Below are 19405 nucleotides of genomic sequence, written 5' to 3'. Positions count from 1 at the left end.
CAAAACTACAATTCCCAATTTGCCTACTGTTATAGGCGTCGCTAGGATACGGAATTCTGCTGCAACACCGCGTTGAGTTTGTTTAGATATTAAGAGCAGACGTGGTTGAATCAAGAGAGTAAATAATGCATAAAACAACGTCATAAAATAAGGTAATTCCTTTTTACCCAAATTACCCAACTTATAAAAGTGTACCGATTTGTACAAACCAAATCTTATGTACTATAGCTATTTGGATGCGTCTCCACTACTAATTTCCGTTGCTCGAGGTAATTTGCATTATTGCTGGATTACTGCAATAATGCATTTTTGTTACATCTGGTAAACTGTCTACCCATATCCTGTCTTTGACTAGACTTGGTGCGTGTACATTGTAATGTTTATAGCACTATGAAGTCATACTTCTCGCCCCTGTATGGCAAAGTACTTACTCTTGTTTAGGCATAGACAAAACCTAAATGGGCTTTAATGCAAATTTCAGTCTGTTCATTTGCATATAAAGATAAGCTTACCCCACGCCTTTCTTAGTTAAACCTGTTTAAATTCTGTCAATAAGCATGTTGAGGTAATGTAATTGGTTCATTATATAAAGAGAGTTATACTATACAGTGCATCCTGTATTTTCATTTGACATTCCCTGGTTAGTATTAATGTTTTGTTATGTATATATAAATTCAGATAAAAACTCAAACATAGCCCCAAAGTTACTCCTTTCATAACACGTTCATCAAAATCAAGACGAGTTCCGTCCTACAGAGATTAATGATCTGGGGACATCCATCTCAGCTTTGTGCATTAGGAATGGCTGCAGCTAACCTTTATAAACTGGATGATGGAGCAAGCTTCCCAACTAATTGCTTCCCTGCCAGGACATTATTTCGACAACAAGAAGAAGGTAATTGTGCTGCTTTTACCAGGATAATAAAACTATCACCAAAAAAACTATTGTTTCATTTGAACTAATGTGCCAGATTTAAACCCTTACCATCCCGTCATCAGAAAGGGGGCATATGGGTTACCATTTGTACAGTATATATCGCATTTGGAGATAATTAATCAGTGTATCTATGTAATTATTAATAATATGTTACTCTACATTTGTACATTAACTGAATATTTTACTGGGAAATGTTAATAATAATAATAATAAAATAGAAACTAAATTATCAGAAAACTTTGTTCCACAAATGTTAATAAACACAGCATTACAACCAAAAATGTTTATAGCAAAAAGGTTTGGGTGGTGTATTTTAAGAACAATCAGTTTGTAACATAGCCAAGAAAAAACGAAAACAAGACCTGCTGTTAGAGATTTCTGTTTGCTCAAGTGTACCCTGAAATAAATATATTCATTATAGACATTTTACCACATGTTTATTTAAAGCTATGAGGGAACATGTTTATATTGGACTTGTTTTTATTGGCATAAAAACAGAAAGCAGAGCCTTTGGTTGTTGTCGTTAATATAACACTAATTATTATTATTTTAGGTGCTGGCCATTGGCTTGTTGCACATAGAACCTCTGAGGACCAAAAATACAGAGCTGGGAAAACTGGCAACCACTCAAACACAAAAGTAAGACCACAAGATCAGTTACAGGGCTTCCAGTCCAGCCTGCCTCTGACAACCACTAAAGCAGACTTGAAGGAGAACATATTGGATGGATTCTTCTTGGTAAGTAAAAGCCACATTTTAAGCTTGGTGTGCTCAAAAGCAAGACCAGTAATTTTTTTTTTTTTTTTTAAACTTAGAATGAAAACTGTAATAGTCTCCATTAGCCAAAATAATCAAGCAGCCCTCTTTGTAACAATATTGGTTATTTAGTTGAAAGACATATCTCCTTTCTCTCTCTATATATATATTTTCATATTGGTGGATTGCAGCACATCTACTGGTCTCAGACATGCTGGTGTAGGATGAAACCAACTAGGGTCAATGAACAACTTAGAAACTTTCTGAATCGCATAGAATAGGTTATTAAACATGCAGTACAATTTATATTGGAAAAATCTCTCTTTTAGTACCTAATGGTGTACATTATTTGAGAGATTGATGGCGCTCTGGGCTATTAAAAAAGAACTACCCAAAAGCATTAACATTCTGGTTATCCAGCTGGTTCCCTAAAAGTTAGATCTCTATTTATATGCTTTTTTTCAGATGAAACTTCATTATGTGGAGGATGCATCTGACCTGTGCTCTGTTGATATTAGCCACAGGAAGCTAGAGTTGGTATGACATGGTTTTGATTTTAACAAGTAGGGAATGGGTCAATGTATCCTTGTCAGGTAAAAGTAACATGGCTTGTAGCTGAAGTAATTACCAGTGATCCCCTTCATTATATAGGTCTCAAATGCCCAGTCTAATAAACCATGCTTTTTTATTTTAAAACATGATATCTGTTACTGCACTTGATTAAAGAAATATCTGTTTGTTTTCAGTTAGTGTTGCACTTGCTTTGTCACCCCTTCAATGACTTCTTTCCTGTCATGGTCCAACCAGTTGCTCCCTTATTGAATGACGTGCTGTCAGCCAGTAACATGCATTGGACCCAGAAACATCTGCGAGTGTAACAGATATCCTCAGAATAAGACATAGAAACTGAGAATTTTCTTTACATAGACAATTAACTGTACACCTGTCCCACTTTTCAGTAGCGTAAACAAATTAGAGACCTTAGATTACGCACATATGGTTGATTTGTGTTGTTAATACATTATATATAACCTGGGTGTCTTAAGCTAGTAGAATAAATTGTTAATACTTACATAACCTTGGTCCACTAACCTGCAGTTGACAAGCTATCGATTTAGAATTGAGTCCGCTGCATACAGCTAAGATGCCTGTTTTGGAACTTAATTTTTTTGTACACATACTGTATGTTAGATTTCGTAGCATAAAATATACCCGGGAGTCATTAAATATGTGTAATAGTTTCAGAAAGTGTGGCGCCACTTTAAAATTGTTTCCGTTACCCAGGCTAAAGAAGAAGATTTTGAAATGTTTGACAATGTTGCCTATATTAATGCTGCAGGAAACCTTTTGACTTTTGGTAAGTTTAATACTGTAATGTATTGCATTCATTTGGATTTCTAAGAAAGCACCCCACAAGTATAAATATACCTCTCAATTCTTAGAGCCTTTCAGAAAATTTCCAATCTTAAGAGAACTCGAACTGTCAGTCAATGGCCTCCGCAATTTGAAAATCAGTGTTGGAGATTTTCCACATTTGGAGGTAAATATTTCATATTGAATAAAGCAATATGCGTTGTTCTGCCTAGTGATATATCTCTATGAGCACAGTCATTTTTAAATGTCAAGTAAGTGATTGAATTGAATTGCATGGCCCAAGGGCCCCATTTAGAATATTTTTGAGGCTGAAAGTAGCATTACTGCAGAAAAAAAATACTACATTAACATCTCTAGCTTAAAATGTTCTGTAGGTGTTGGACCTTTCCTACAATAACTTGACCTCAGATGACGTTTTGTCCCTGGGTCTGTGTCCATGTCTCCGAGTGCTTTACCTGACTGGGAACGGGCTGCACTCTCTTCCTCCTGATGTGACCTCCTCAGAGCTGTAAGTTAAATGCTGATAATAAATTAAACAGGATTCTCTGTAAATTGTTCTTGTTTTTTTATTTTTATATTTCCAGTCTTATGTAGACCAGCCCCGAGGAAGCCAGATAGTATTATGTCTTAAGCCCCTTTCACACTGGCACTCCTACCCGGGTTCTGGCTACCCGGGTCACAATCCCACGTCATGTGAAACCACGTATCTGGTTTATTTATTATAGATATATGAAGGTATAGGTAATATAGTATATGAAGTTACTTGCGTCTTACTGAAGAACATTGTTTTTTAGCTATACACCATGCAATAATACATATTGTACTGTATACACTAGAAACAAAAATACTCTTAAATAACAGTTCAAAAGACTACAACATCAGTGTGTCAACACAAACTGAACTAACTGCAAAGTGAATCATGCTAGTTTAGCAGCTAGGTTAAAATCAGGAAAAGAGGGAGATTTAAGACAGACAAGAGAGTGGACTTAATAGTGAGCTGGTCTTATGTAGCTGGTTGGAAAGAGGAAGAACAGAAATTAGAATATGTTCTTTTCTTTTTACCAAAGGAATGCTGACCTATTTCCACGGTTTCGGTCTCTTAGCATCTTGATGCTAGATGACAACAAGCTGTCTCACCCAGGAGTATTTGCAAGCCTTGCGAACTTGAAAAGGTAACCTTCTGCTAGAGTTTTCAGAGTTAATTCCATTACATACTGTAATTTATACAAATCTTATCAAATCTCAAACACTTTACAATAAGAGGTGTAAATGTAGGTATCATTTTAAATCAAATCATTTATTGATTTCTAAGCAAGTAATCAATTATTTATGATCAAGTCCACATTTGTTAATATTTATATTCCATCTATTCGTATGATCCACATTTTTTTTTATCTATATACCTTATGTCTGCTGATGCATCCCCCATGGTACCTAGTCTACTTAAGAGTATGGGCTAGATTAGTACTATGCACATTATACAGGCACCAATCTAGAAAGAAACTTGTGTTTTCTCTTGCTCATTTTAGAATTGTAATTGGTGATGCTTATGGTGACAAGAATTTGAGCAAAAAGCTTTGATCCCATTCAGCATGTGTACGTCTTTTAATATATATATTTTTTCATCTCCCCCTCTCTTAGTTTGAAGTACTTAAACCTGGATAAAAACGGCATCACTGAGGTCCCTTACGTGCAGAAGATGGATCAATACAATTACGTTTGCAGTCCTGTCTTGGAAAAACAGGGCGGATTTGAGAGGCTGCAGCCCAGACAAGAAGTGAAACACGGGAAAGGTCTGATCACAGACCTAAAGAGAATGGACAAACCTTTAACAGTCGCAGATGGAAATATTGGCATAGCGGGTCTGTGATGACAGTACACACATCATACAGCAAAATATATTTTATAATGACTATTCTGCTGAGGAGATTTCAGCCAATCAGAGCATAGGTTTTTAACATCTAGGGCTCAAGACACCTCACAAACAAACCCCATTCATGACATCACTATACCATATTGAGATTCTACCACACGTTATTCTCACTATTGATTCGTTTGACGTAAACTGATTGAAAAACCATAGCTTAGTATATCCTGAAAATCCTGTCAACCTCAAAGTCATTGGAAAACAGTGACATCACAATCTGGCACATAACTGAGCCACTTAACAGAATTTCTCTTTTCAATTCAGAGCTTATGGAATAGTAATTATAATGATTGGTGATAATTTTAATTTTTTGGGCTATCGGCAGCTCTAAAGTTGGGGAATTTCCTGCAGCTCAACCTGTGGGTATTGATAGAGAGAATCTCATTGCGTATTTCTTTGTTTCAGATACTGATTTTTCTCCACAGTTTTCATTACCTCAAAATGATATGGGCAATATTCAGGTAAGTTTAAACCCTTCTGTTTCATTACATTTGTATATATTTTAATATAAAAAAACAAAACAAAATAAAAATAAAAAAATGACTTGAGTAAACAACATTTTTTGACAGAAAACTATCTATCTATCTATCAGGATACTCAAGAGGTTAAATTTGAAGACACTGAAAAATACTTTTTTTTATTTATTTAAATTTCTTTTAGTATTTAGTATTTTGCATATGCTGCACAGGAAAATTGATCCAGTGCAGTGGGGAAAAAAAGAAATGATTTTGATCAGAGTTAAAGTCTGGACAAAAGCCTTGGTTATAGAACCCATTTAATAACTAGAAGCTGCATTGTTATGTAACTCAATTGTAACCCTAACTTTTGAAATATTCTGCTTTTATAGGGGGTCCCATACATGGATGGAGATTTTAAATTACCCCTTGGCCTGGGAACTGAATCTGTGAAGGCATTCCAACCCCCTCTGCCAGAACTAAGATGCCTCAGCCTGGCCAACAATAAGGTTTTGCAAATATGTTTATGGGGCTTGATAAACTGACATATTTTCCATTGAAGATACTGGATGTTTTAATCATGATAAAGTATAAAGACATAGAAAAGGGTTTGTTTTTTAACCCTCCCCTCTCTGGTTTCTGTTCTCAGATAACAGAGGAAGAGGCGCTAGTAGCTGTTGCTCTCTTTCCATCCCTGAATGAACTTGTGATCCATGGAAACCCTCTCACCACCCAGAAGAGTGGTATGGTAACACATCATTCACTAACTCACTGTGCAGAAATCCTAATCCCATTTGAAAGGTTTTAACTGTGTTTCTCCTAACCCTATCTACAGGTGACCCTCCATTACTGACCAGCTTACTGCAGCACAAACTGGGCATACAGATACAGAGGAAAAGGGCAGACAGAATGGAGAAGCCACACATTGTGTTGCCTGTTAACCCTAAACGAAAGGTCATTAATGTTAGCAAACTGCAATGCAGTTTTAACTCTCACTGCCATGATGCTGTGTATTGAAAATATATATATATATATATATATATATATAAAGAACCAATTGTCCTCCACAAGTAACTCAAGACATTTTGTTCCTCAGGTTAAAACCAAGATCCCAAAGGTCCCTAAACAGCCCCTATTTTTACAAGCCTCTCCTGACTCTCTCTTATTCAAGCTTGGATATCTCAATACAAAACAGGAAGCAACAGAATCTCAGAAGGGTCAAAATGTATCAGAATATAAACCAATTCCAGGTCCTCCACAAGAGAAGGGCGAGGAAACTCATGAACCAGAACAGGACTTGGAAAATTATCGGGATAGAATGCCAGGAGAAGAGCAAGAGAAAGGCAAACTGACAACTGATGACCAGCATGTAGAGGCATTCTTTATGACTCAGGTGTGTTTTGATATTTAACATATGGTTGGTGTTGCTAGGGTGTTAATTTGACACTTCAGTTGAATTGTGCCTGACTGAAACCGCCTGTAAATGAACACCAGGTTTCTTTTTAACAACAAGGTCAAATGCTGTTAAGCTTATAAGTTGTACATAGTTATTTTTACTGGCTTGTACCCCAGACATTTTGTCAGGTAATGCTTCTCACATTTCTGAAGGTAAATGATCATCCCAAATCAGACAACGAGGAGGTACTCGAGAGCAAAAATCTAAATTTGAAGCAAGTTTCTGTGCCAGACAAATATAAAGGGTTTGAAGAACTTCTGGATGCAAGGCCAGATCCTGAGTTTATTGAGCCTGTTGGTAAGTATTGGTTTTTCATTGAGTAATCAATTTATTTCACTTCTAAACACCAGCAAAGGCAAGGCAAGTTCATATTTTAAGGGACAATTTATAAAAAGTAAAAGGGTTGTTTTTTTCAGTACGAGGGAATCCACCTAGATTATACCAAATTCTTGTATTTATGGGTAATCTACAAATCTAGTCCAGGGTGATTTTCTAATGCTGTAAAATGCTATAAAAAAGTCCTACTCAAATACACATTCACATGCAGCTTGGTAGGGATGAGACCAGGTACAAGAGCATTGTTTTTAATTTGCAAATGAACCCACATATTTTTGGTCTTGATACATGAATACCACAGCAAAATCCTTTAACCATTAGTTTAAAAAATTTTATTCAAAGAAACAAAAAAAACAATTCCTTGCATTATTTTTTTTTTTCCAAACCAGGAATTCAGCAGAACGTCAGAGCACTGGAACATGCGTTAAAGAACCTCCTTGTTTACCGAGACTCTAAAGCTAGGTTGGATTGTCTTCAGAAACCCTACATGCCAAAGGAGAAAAAGGTAGTTTGTGTAGGGCAGAACTTAAGAGTGACTGTTGTCAATTCTGTTTGCTTTGTAAAAATGACATTTAAAGCCTTATATTCTAATTAAGACATGTCTTTAATCCCCCATCTACTGTAAATACAGTAAATAGGGACAGGACATTTCTGAAAACCCCCCCCAAAAAATTTACGTAATAATTTTGTAGATTGTTTATTTCCTAGGTGTCAGTTTCACGTGAATTAGTAAAGTCAACCACACATTGTGCACCACTGTAAGACCACTCCTGACACTTTAAAATCCCCTTGCTGCATGTATAACTAGGTGAATTTACAATGTCAGGGAAGGTTAAACTGGCTTACCCCAAAGTGAAAATTGCTCTTTGCTCTTAGTTTATGGAACAGCTCCATTATTATTATATTATTATTATTCCAAGCACCCATGCATTATCAGTGGTTTTACTTTATATTTACTTTACATATTTATTTTTAGCTGGGAAGAACAATAACTCCACCCCCTCAGAAAAGCAAAGCAGAGAAAGTAGAAGAACTGCTAACCAAAGTCAAGGACAGGAAAACAACAAGCGAAGTTCCGTTAGGTATGGTACCAAGTTTCTTAATCTGTGTTGGATCTGCTGTGGCAAACATTGTGAGCTGTTTAAGTGTATGTGTTTCTTCCAGATTTAGCTATTTCGAAGGGCTAGATTCTCCAAGCTGTCTAATCCAATGGCACTAGATTTCAAGAAATTAACGGGATTCTGTGACCACTTTCTCTAGAATGGCTTAAAGAGTCGTCACATTTGAAAAACTGTAATTAGTGCTTCTATGGAAGCACCTGTCAACTAATCACCCTCAAAGTCTGTCAGACCTGCGATCTTGCCCACCTTGAACAAAACAGAGAGATACAGCTGCGATATGTTACAGGATACATGCCAGGGCTTTAGTTTTCATTAAATTAGTCAAGGAAGGGACAGCTTATTGACAAAACTGTGTGCCACATATCAAAGCTGTTAGGCATTGTTCAATTTCTGTATATTGTATGTAAAATGCACTTGTAAAATCTGTATTTACAGCAACCATTCTACAGGACAAAGGGTCCCAAAAGAAGGAATACGATGAGGCTCTGGGTTTACTGAAGGAGCTGCAGATAAAATATGTAAAACTTCACACTGTTGCTGTAGAAACTGCTGCTCAGATTGAGAATCAGAATCAGGAGGCTCTTCATGAAATCAACAAAAATAAGACTGAAACAAACCAAAACTCATCAGGCTGTTTCCAGCATTGAAATGTGCAAGCCTACTTGGAGCACTGTACAGGATTAGAGGAAAAAAATAAATAAAAATAAATAAATATTGCAATCGAACTGATAGCATGTTGATTCTATTACCCCCCCCCCCCCAAAAAAAAGTCATCATTAAAAGGACGTTCCACTTTCTTGTGTATTTTCTTATGTTTAAAACAGGACTGGTCTATGAAAACATGAACCTTTCCTACAGTAGTTTTCCTTATTTGAATTCTCATAACATTATCAATAAATGGAAAAAAAAACCCACTACATTAATGGATGTTTTTGTTTAAGACATTCAAATTATTCACTTCCTCTCAGATAATTTGTTGTACACTTTCTTCTTAGGGCACCCAAGGTTAGTTTTCTTTTCCTGAAATGGGGTCCACCATTACTTCACAATAGGTCTTTGCAATGTAATATGTACCGTTTGTGAAAGTAAAACAAACCCCAATTTGACTAAGTAAAGAACTTAATTTAATTACTAGTTACATAATCGTACTGTCTCTGTGTTACATGCCTATTTAACAGCACAGTAAAACTAATATGCAATGCTCAAATGCAATGACATTACAAGCTAGTATGTGGTCACGGAATTACAGAATTATTATTTAGTGCCATTTCCAAAACAACACATTTCATGAGGACTTACATATATTCGTCATGTTAAACACTGACCTGGTTAAACTTCAGGAAGTTTCCATACAATATCATTGCCAATCCAGTCAGCACAGGACATACTGCATTCCAATTCCTAATTGAATCAAAACTTGCTACATTTATTTATACAGTAGTGCTTTTTTGGTTTTCCTGCTGTCAGTGGCTAAAGCTTTAACAAAAAGTTTATTTTCCATATACAGTAAACGACCTCTACTGGCACTAATTATTTCATCTACAGTTTTCCTTCTCTCATATATATAATTATATATATACATACACACATACACACACACACACACAATTTGAGACTACAGCCCTCAATAACTTAAATATACATTTAGGAATTATACTTCAATAAGACCTCACTGTTTTCCAAAGGTTTGAAGAAAGAAAACATGTGGGAATGGCTATTAGATCGACTAACTGCACCTCAATTCAACATTCTAGAGATTAACAAAGTCCATTATTGGTTCACAATTCCAAAACACATTGGAAACAGAAAAAACACAATCTGGGGATAGCCCTTTGGAACACTGTTTTAATCATCTTTGTAACTTGATAACTGCAGGAAAGCAAAAACAGTACAATAACTTTGTATACACCATTATTTGTTAAGCAGTATACATACCAAGCATGTCTGTTCAATTTAATACTGAAGACAGTTAGCCACTGCCTGTGTCTTCCACTGAAGCTGAAAAGGCTTTTAAGAGCTCCCGAGCAGTTTATTGGACCAGTGGGGCTACTTCCCAGTCTATGAATATTTTTTTGCAGGTGCAAATGAGGATGCAAGGTTGAAAAGGGTAAACAGGAGACATACAAATGCCACAGCAATTTAAAACATTAACCTTCTGTTTGTTTTATACCAATATACTGTTAACATAATGCTCCAAAAGGGACCTTACAAATGTCACGATATGCTTAGAAGGTATTCCGTTAAGTAATTTTTGTAATTTTTAATAATGCTCCTTGTCATTTATTTTAAGTGCTGGTTATGCAAACCTATTGCAAACGGGACATTTCAAGTGACTTCCATAAAACATCCAAACCCAATTTACCCCACAGTAACACAGTGCAAGCTGCGTCTTCAATTATTACCCCGCTGGCTGGGTTCCGTCTCAAATTAGCTCTCATCTTACTCAATGCTACCTTAGTTAAGGTAGTCTAAGATTCGTGCCAATCGGAGTCTAAAAAAATAAGCAAACACCCCACAAGCCCAATCTCGGTTTAACAGCGCACTTTCTTACCCAGTATAGATTTTACTGCTCCCAATTCCATTTTGGAATAGCAGCAATTGCCACTACGTGTCTATAGTCCATGGAAAATGAAACAATAACATGCTTCTCTTTAAAAATCGGAACATCTTATATTAATAATACATTTCTAACAAACCTAACAAAGGCTGTCTTTTGTAAAGAACAGGAAAAAAAATATTATAAAATAGATTATACTCTGCATTGGGATTATTAGCCTACTGCAAAAAGAATGGCAGGTGTGCATTTGGTTCTTTTCACAAGACAAAACTAATAATTTTTCTTCCTGCAGTGATTAAACAGAACAGCATTTCCACAACTTAAAATGGAAACCGGACTATGAAAACAGCATATCCCTTTGAATATAATGACTACATATACCACAGAAAGCAAATCTCTTGTTTTATCCAAGTCAGTTAATTCTTTAGGGTCCGCCCAATGTTAAATATCCCGCCGGCAACCTGGCCCTTTAACTCTTCTTACTCAGGCACTGTGCGAGACAGTTGGAAAGAGGAGAATCGCAGCTTTAAAACAAGGTCCTATTAGTGTATTTCCGGTAAATGACCATATCAGGAGATAGTCTTGAATGGTTTTTCCAATGCTACTGCTGCACTGTAAGACAGACCTATCTCGATGCAGTAAACAAACATTTTCAAATAAAATCTTTACAAAATAAGAAATTGACCTATTTTCTGATAAACTTTATATATGTTTTTTGTGTTTGTGGATCAGATGCACGAGACAAGCAGAGTTAGGTTGCCATGGTCACCACCTTGCTGGTGACCATGGCCTTTGCCTAGGACTAAATTATTTTTTATTTGTTTTTCTTTTGCACATTTTGAATTAATCCGTTTTTTTGGGGGGTTGCTTTTGGTCCCTTTTTTATATATGGCCATAATTCCTTTATTTATTATCCAATTTGTTAAAAAAAATAAAAAAAATAAATAAAAGTCCATGTTCCCAATGTACACTTACAGATTTGAGCTGTCCATGCTAAAAAAATTTTTACAAACAGTAAATAGTTTTTCTAAAAAGTGGCTCTTTCTGTGGTTTTTGTTATCTGTATTGAAGAGGGTGAGTTTCAGACTATTTACTTTTTTTTGTGGAAGCCAGGTGTGTGCAGATTAATGTATGACATGTACCTGTACCCTTTACAGTTAGAGTTACAGCCACAAATCTAACAGTAAAACAGGCGAAAATAGCTCGGACTCTAAAGGATAACTTACTTATTATTTTATACCTTAATTTCAGCCCAAACTACCCTTTATGATTTTAGCACACCCAATAACAAATTAAGGTGTATGGATCTCATTAGTAGAATAGAGAAAATAATTCAATTAGTTGTTGTGCCTGGGATTCCTCCAGATAACATCATTTTTCACAAACCAATAACTGTTTTACAGGCAAGAGACTTCAGGGTATGTTTACTCTTAACACACTGCATGGACTCTTCCTCATAAATACCAACCTAAGTTGCAGTGAATGGGAAAACAAGATATTGCAATTGTTCAAAATTTTTTTTTGTATGGAGTTAGAGTCTGCTGAATGTACCAAAAAAAAAAAAAAAGCGCGCAACTAACCCTTTTACCATTCTTAAAGTGCTACTTTCTTTTCCCTGTTCTCCCAGAGCGACGTGGAATCTGTTTCACATCTGAATTGTTCCATGAACGTATGAGATAGTTGTCAGGGGTGCCCTTCCGCCTGTCAACATTTCGCCGCTCTAAATCAAACTGTCTCTGCAGTTTTAAAGCTAGCTTACAGTCCTCCTCGTGCTGTGACCAATGTCCGTCACAGCTGTTTGAATCGCACTCGGAGCCCATTTCCACCTGGCTGGAGGGCCTCAGCCTCTTTGCTTTACCGCCCTCCTCTAAGTGCTTTGTCTTTTGACTCCTTTTCATACCTCTTTGAGAGGTAGGTCTACATGTGTCTTCTGGTTTCTGACACCCAGCTTGTCCTGCTGGCTTGTTTTTACATGCAACAGTCTCACAGGTCACTTGCTGCGGATTAACAGTCAAAGGTACATGTTCTGTCTCTGATCTGGTCAGAACTCTGCAGTCTTCCTTTTCGGGCTGATCAAAAATCAACCTTCTTTTCTTGCCAATCAAGGCCATACCCTTTTCAGCGGACAACCCACCTGCCTGCGACATGGCAGCAGGGAAGCTGGCTTTCGGTAACGTCTCTTCCGAAGACGGGCAACCCGCTCGCCTCTGGTTCTCATTACTGGGTGGACGTGTATGCAATCCTTCCTGTCTCACCTTCGGGGCAAAATCTTCATTAAGAGAAACGGTAATGGTTCCTTTGGAGGCGGCCTTATTTTTGTGTCTGTCCTGCTCAACCTGCTTCCACTTCTGCAGGATTGTAGGGCTGGCCTCGTAGGTAGTAGGTTTCTGGAGGCTACGGCTCAGATTGAGGGGAGTGGATTTGACTATGGTGGGCTCCAGCACTCTCCCATCTGGTAGCCTTTTGGGAGGAGTGCATGGTGAGCAAACAATGGGTTTGAAGTGGTTCAGCTCCTCAGAGATGCTGTCATTGCTCTCAGGGCTGATGGACCTCTCTGGTTTGGACAGGGGTGCTGTGGAAGCAGCAGGAGTGCCTAATAGCGAGCGCCAGGTCTGCCTTTTATCAGAAGTCAAGTTTGGTGCAGAAAATGAACGACTGTTTTCTGATGACAGAAGGATGCCAGAGTTGGAGCTATATGCTCCAACACCCTAAAAACACAAAGGAATTTAAAATGACCAATTAACAATAGCAAAACAAAGTGAAATGCGACTGTTTACAGTTATGTCATTATATTTCTTACAATATTAGTTATATTAATTTATTATGTTTTAATATTGAGCTAAGGCTAAACCGTTTTAAGAAAAGTAAACAGGACATGGCTCTACAAAAAACAAACACACGGCAATGGTTTAAAATAAGAAGCTGATGATAAACCAGTTTGTGAAGGGCTTTGGTTGCACCACCTACCATCAACATCTTATGTGACAAAAGCAGGTAAGGCATTACCTTGGCCACAAGAGCAGCATGTGAAGAGCATCGGATCTTTGCTTTGCTTTCCTCTTGTGTGTCAGTGCAGCTTTGGCTCCTCTGCACTCCGTTGCAATGTAACCCACTAGGGAGAGGAACAACTTATATTCAGTTTCAAATGCTAATTTTTGTGTCCCTGCTCTCACAGTATTAGTCGGGTTTGGCAAAACAGCAATTTCCTTTCTTTTGAAAAGGATATTCATGCAGTGAATGCCATTGCTCTGCAAGAACAGAACAATGGCAATCATTTAATGTGTTAAAAACTTTTTTAGCCAATCAGCAACACTGCATTGTAAGCAACTTAACTGAAAATCATTTGCAGAAGATTACTGCATTCCGACGAGCAAATCCAGGTACAGGGACTGTGTGCAAGTGACTGGCTTCAACACATATATTAACATCGTAGCCCTTGAAACCTAATACTGTAGAGTACTACTCACCTACTGTAAAAAACGACAGAAAATTCTGAGCAATAAGACACATATGCTGCTTTTGTGATGTCTTTTGTAAACCTGAAAACTGCTCCTCCTCAATTTCATAAACTAGGAATAGTTTTTACCTTCTGCAGGAATCTGGTGATTTTCTGGTCCTCTTAACAAATGCAGAACGGTGCCTGGTCCTGCCTCCCACCGGCTCTTCATTCTCCGAGTCTGATAACACCGGATTCACCTGAGTGACCGAAAAAAGGATTAATGACACGGAAGCAATCCAGTGCACCTTCAGAGCGGTCACCCAGTAGGGCAATAAAATCATAGTTGCTTCAGAGCAGTGCTCTTTAATAACAATCAGCGACTACCCGCTGCGGTTTAGCCATTCCACTGTAATTTAAATCATACAGTAGTTTGTGCAATACTCATTTAATAAAAAGAAGCACTCTTCCCCGTTTGAGGTAGTTTCCTTCCATCAGTGTTCACAGAATGAATGACAGCTTACAGGTTCCTGAGAGGGCTGCACAGCCCCAGCTTCCCCTTTTCTTTGCTGTTGGCGTTTTTTCTCCAGGTGCCTCCTGTCATCCTCCAAGATTTTCTGAATCAGCTCCTCCGAAGCTCTGTCTCCCTCTTTGTCATCCACTAACTGAGATGAGAAATCAAATTTAAAATGAAAATTCAACCAAACCCTTATATTATTAAGTACATCCTACATATTGTTTATTGTGTGTGTGTGTGTGTTTTTTAAATGGTGTTTTGAAATAAGCTGATGTTGAATTACATGCAGGATTTTTAAATGAACAGATCCTAATCTCTCCAATTGCTCATTTTGATTGTTTTAAAAAAGAACTGATTACTTTAAGAGCACAACGTACAAATATATGGTATTTAAAAACTGAAACAAACTTCACATACCATACATCTATTGAAAAACAGCAAAGATTATAAATGACATCCTTCATCATAATATCTTTACAATGTGTGGTCAGTTGGGCCCACACATTTTCCAATCAACCCCTAGAAGACAAATAATGCTTTAAAGCAAATCAGTGCTCCTCATAAAGGAAGTGCCACTGTAAAATCACCTATTTTTAAAACAATGTTTATAATCGTAATGTTTTTAAATATGTGCCAGCTGTTTGAATCTCCCAGGTATAGCAGAAGTCACCTAGAGTGCACTAGTGCAATGTACAGGCCTTTGATGTGCACCACATGTACATGTCAGTTCATGTCAGACTTGGGAGTGCCCATGTCATGCACTGTGCCACAGAAAGGTTGCTTAACTAATTACAAGCACACTTCAAAACCCAACATACACATCTCACAATACACCATGCATCTTAACCAATGCAATCAAGTATGTCATCACAAAGCAACTCAATGTTAAAGAAAAATCAGGATTCATCACTCAACAGGTACATGCAACTGCTCATTTCAACATCTTGTTAAATGTGTCCTGTTGAGCACAAATTCTCCCATTATTTGAAAATAAACAATGTATATTACATCGGTCATATTTACTTTTTAAATGTACCACGTGACAACGCAACGGAAAAAGGTACCAATTAAAGCATTAGGCTCTCCAATCAGCAGTGAACACATTTTTACCTTTTTCATTTGTTTTTCATATTTTTGCCGCAGATCTCCAGCTTTACAAAGATGAACAGGAGGAGCAAGGAATATTATTTCTAAAGGAGAAATAAAAAAAAAAAAGGTGTTAAGCAGAAGTAACGTTGGAAAATGATCCCAGTACAGTTCTGAGAGTCCTACTGCTACAGGCTGAGGTAAATTTGCTTCTGTATTTTTGAAATACAGAAAGGTACTTCAATCTATGCTGGTTAGCTTCTCCCATTGTGAGTAGTACATGCCGAGGCATGTAAAGCACTGGAAAGGGTTCTTCCCAGCAACACATGTGCAACTTGATTACAAAATCAAAATCTCTCCCAAAAACAAATATCAATTCGACCTGGCAGCAGCGTTGTCTGAGGTGTTGAATAACACTCCACTCAGCGTTCTCCAAAGTCAGCTGGTTACAGGAGGCAGTTATGCCACAAGGATACCTACTCAACATTGAAGGATTCTAAATTGGTGTTCCAAGAAAACTGGTTATTGTAAAGACCTGCATACACACCAAATAGATCTCACAAGCGATGACACACACTGGTAGGAAATCAAATGAGGACGGCTGGCTGAGCTCAAATCCACTGTTTGACAGCAATTTACAACTATCTTCAACATCAGCATGAATGTAAACATTGCAGATGCATCTCTCACGTATAATTAGGACAAAAAGCTGACCCCCCCCCCCCCTTTCAACTTAACTATCAGATGCCAGCGGCCTATTCTCTGGATTTTGGGACACATTACAACATAAGAGTTCTCCCGAATGTTGGCGGTGTTTGTTTTTACGTCAGTTCTGTTCAAACAAATGGAAAACTGTAAAATGTGATGGATTATTTATTTATTTATTTACCATGGGGCTAACTTTTGAACAAGAAAAAGTTCAGTATTTTATACTGGAGTCCTGAAGCTGTCTCAGTGAAAGTGTAAAAGTCCAACACTATTTACAGTGCGACTCCAGAACAGCAGAACGACCAAACAGACAGACTCGCGCTGGCACACGTCAACTTTTTTTTTCTTTTCAGGACAACAAACTAGCACACTGCAAAGGAAAAAAAAAAAAGGAAAATGTAAATAAATCGAACAGGGCGCCCGAATATTAACTTAAAAAAAGAGCGTTTTACGCACACCGCAAAACACAAAACTATTGCTTTTTGTTTAGTTGCGTTTGATGTTTTAACTGACAGCAGTTTTTTTTTTTTTTTTCATTGAAATTTACAAATACTTTAATGAACTTAATTTCCTTACCGTCTTCTACGGCCTGGGCATCCTTTGACTCCATTCTTCGCTTGCACCTATCAGGGTGGCTCCGCCGAACCAACTCCCAGAGCTCGGTGTTTACCAGGGTACAGTCCCGAGTGTGTCGCCGGGCCCAGCTGGACACCCGGAGTCGACAAAGCGGGCAGCAGAGGCTGGACAACTCCCCGGTCCGTTTAAAACAAGGTAGACACACAGAGTGTCTGCAAGGCATAGTTACAGGCTCTAGAAAAATTTCAAGACACACCGGACACACGGCCTCCTCCAGCGTAAGAAGCCGGGTTGCTGTCATCGCCCCCGTCCCGGACTCAACGCACCGAGAACTATGTTTTTGCTGCTTTCTCCCGGCCCTCAGCCCGCTGGAGGACTTTGAGGAGCTCAGCGTCGCCATGTTTATTCCTACGTCTCGCACTGGAAGGTAGCCCCACCCCTTCGGCTCATGAATAATGATGTGATACATTTCGCCAGAGGAGTGGTGGTGGTGGTGGCGGAGCATGTTGCCTGTATGCATCCGCAAATCAAGCACTTCTATTGATTTGTTTATGCATAATTTAGATGATCCACAGTTTTGCATTGGCGTTAATTATTTTTCTCCCGACCCATCTAATTCATATTAATGAGGCACTCCACCGGCGATAGCGAGGTGTCTGGATTTACTGTGAAACTCCCAGACGAGCGCCCGGCCAATTTCAAACCTTTACATTACAAAATCTGCAATTCAAATATAACCAGTCCAGACTAAAATTCTAATATACAACGAATACAATAATGTTAATTGATCAAACACGTGTTTATAATTAAAAAATGTATTGCACATATAAATGTTATATTTACACACTGCACCGGCTCCAGTCAAACAAGCTGCTCTCTCAGATACAGAATCAGTCTGTGGTGTGGCTGCAACGGACTCACTGTCAGTCTGGTTATATGAAGGTGTCCACAAAACAAATAAAATGCACAAGTCTTCCACCCAAGACTCACTGGTTAGTATGATAATTTCCTTTTGACTATCCAGAAAGGTGTCATTTGTACAAATACATACATACCATGGTATTTGACCGTTTTGCAATGCTTTTCTAGTGGTTAAACTGCATTTACAACAGTTTACCATGGTTTTTCATATGCTTTACCATACCTCGCTATAACTTACAATGCTTGCCTATGTGTTCTGTGTTTTCACTATGAGCTACACTTTGCTATATCTTTACTAGGGTACACTTTTACAAGGGAACGTACACCAGCACATTGACGTCATGTCAGTAAATATAATATTGCCAAATAATTTTAGGATTATCATGTTTCACAAAATGTATGTTTATATATGATGATCTCCGTTCACAAATTGTTACTTATCATGTCTATAATAACACTTAATACTCTTATCAGATTGTTTTCAGACACAACTCGTCCCGCTGTGTCTAGTATATTCAAAGGCCAGGTTTTGTTCGCATATAGGTGTATGCTATCTTTGTGACAATACGGGACGTCAGTGCACAACGCAACGGTAAGTAGGACTATTCTTCAACTCACTAACCTATAATAAACCCAAAGTCTTCAGTTAATTTTAATTTAATTAATTTTTTATATTTTCTGGAGTTTATGGTGTGTTCAGCTGATACGTCAGGTGAACTGTACAGCCCCATCAAATGTCACAAATTATTCAAAGTTAAAAACGTATTTACAGTGGGATTCACCCCCTGCAACGTTTTCATATTTTGTTGGCACCTGAGCGTATTTCACGACGCTTTCAAATTAGATTTGACACGTAGAATCTACACAAACTACTCCACATTGATAAAGTTAAAAAATAAAACAGATTAATCTCAGTTGCATAAGTATTCAACCCCTTTGCTACTGCAGCCCTAAATCAGCTAAGATGCAAATGATTTATGAAAGGTCACAAAATTAGTGAAATGGTTTCAGCCTGTGTGTACTCAGAGTGATTTAACTTGTAGATAATTTCCCTCAGGTATATAAAGACTTTCAAGCTGCAACTCACATAGTGATCCAACAAAGCAACCATGAAGACCAAGAAGCTTTTGAAACAAGTCAGAGATAAAGTGGTAGAGCAGGAGAAGGGTACAAGAAAATTTCAAAGGCGCTGATTATCCCTCTCAGCACAGTGAAGTCCATCATTAAGAAGTGGAAGATGCA

At 37.7% G+C, this 19405-nt stretch overlaps 2 protein-coding genes across 4 annotated transcripts; one reads left to right on the top strand and one right to left on the bottom strand.

The window, feature by feature from the left end:
* Positions 1-11: 11 nt before the first annotated feature.
* xrra1 (X-ray radiation resistance associated 1) lies at positions 12-11797 on the top strand. 3 transcript variants are annotated; one of them, XM_041232979.1, is made up of 18 exons: positions 12-152; positions 757-895; positions 1491-1675; positions 2159-2230; positions 2978-3050; positions 3136-3233; positions 3442-3575; positions 4135-4239; positions 4709-4929; positions 5400-5455; positions 5842-5958; positions 6099-6192; positions 6285-6403; positions 6546-6842; positions 7058-7202; positions 7631-7746; positions 8218-8323; positions 8798-11797. In XM_041232979.1, exons 2-18 carry the CDS (start codon positions 763-765, stop codon positions 9007-9009), a joined length of 2283 nt encoding a protein of 760 aa, XP_041088913.1. In that variant the 5' UTR covers positions 12-152; positions 757-762; the 3' UTR covers positions 9010-11797. The 3 variants fall into 3 exon arrangements, with proteins under 3 accessions (XP_041088913.1, XP_041088914.1, XP_041088915.1); XM_041232980.1 differs by having other exon boundaries at positions 13-152; positions 787-895; XM_041232981.1 differs by having other exon boundaries at positions 13-152; positions 4709-4860.
* Positions 11798-12234: 437 nt separating this feature from the next.
* Positions 12235-18238, bottom strand: rnf169 (ring finger protein 169). Its single transcript, XM_041232982.1, has 6 exons — positions 17243-18238; positions 15983-16062; positions 14880-15020; positions 14506-14615; positions 13926-14031; positions 12235-13627 (listed from the first exon to the last, which is right to left on the bottom strand). The coding sequence occupies exons 1-6, from the start codon at positions 17823-17825 to the stop codon at positions 12521-12523; spliced, it is 2127 nt and encodes a 708-aa protein (XP_041088916.1). The 5' UTR covers positions 17826-18238; the 3' UTR covers positions 12235-12520.
* Positions 18239-19405: the final 1167 nt, after the last annotated feature.

Source organism: Polyodon spathula, chromosome 30, assembly GCF_017654505.1.
Source record: "Polyodon spathula isolate WHYD16114869_AA chromosome 30, ASM1765450v1, whole genome shotgun sequence".
Lineage (NCBI taxonomy): Eukaryota > Metazoa > Chordata > Actinopteri > Acipenseriformes > Polyodontidae > Polyodon > Polyodon spathula.
This window is presented reverse-complemented; position numbering and strand designations above follow the sequence as displayed.

Excerpts from the sequence above, each read along its gene's own strand:
- xrra1 (XM_041232979.1), top strand. The coding sequence starts at position 763 with ATGATCTGGGGACATCCATCTCAGCTTTGTGCATTAGGAATGGCTGCA. Across the intron at positions 3,234-3,441 it reads GAGATTTTCCACATTTGGAG|GTGTTGGACCTTTCCTACAA; the intron begins GTAAATATTTCA and ends AATGTTCTGTAG. Across the intron at positions 6,193-6,284 it reads TCTCACCACCCAGAAGAGTG|GTGACCCTCCATTACTGACC; the intron begins GTATGGTAACAC and ends CCCTATCTACAG.
- rnf169 (XM_041232982.1), bottom strand. The coding sequence starts at position 17,825 with ATGCAAAACTGTGGATCATCTAAATTATGCATAAACAAATCAATAGAA. Across the intron at positions 16,063-17,242 it reads TGCCCAGGCCGTAGAAGACG|AAATAATATTCCTTGCTCCT; the intron begins GTAAGGAAATTA and ends TTTCTCCTTTAG. Across the intron at positions 14,032-14,505 it reads TCACCAGATTCCTGCAGAAG|TGGGTTACATTGCAACGGAG; the intron begins GTAAAAACTATT and ends TCCTCTCCCTAG.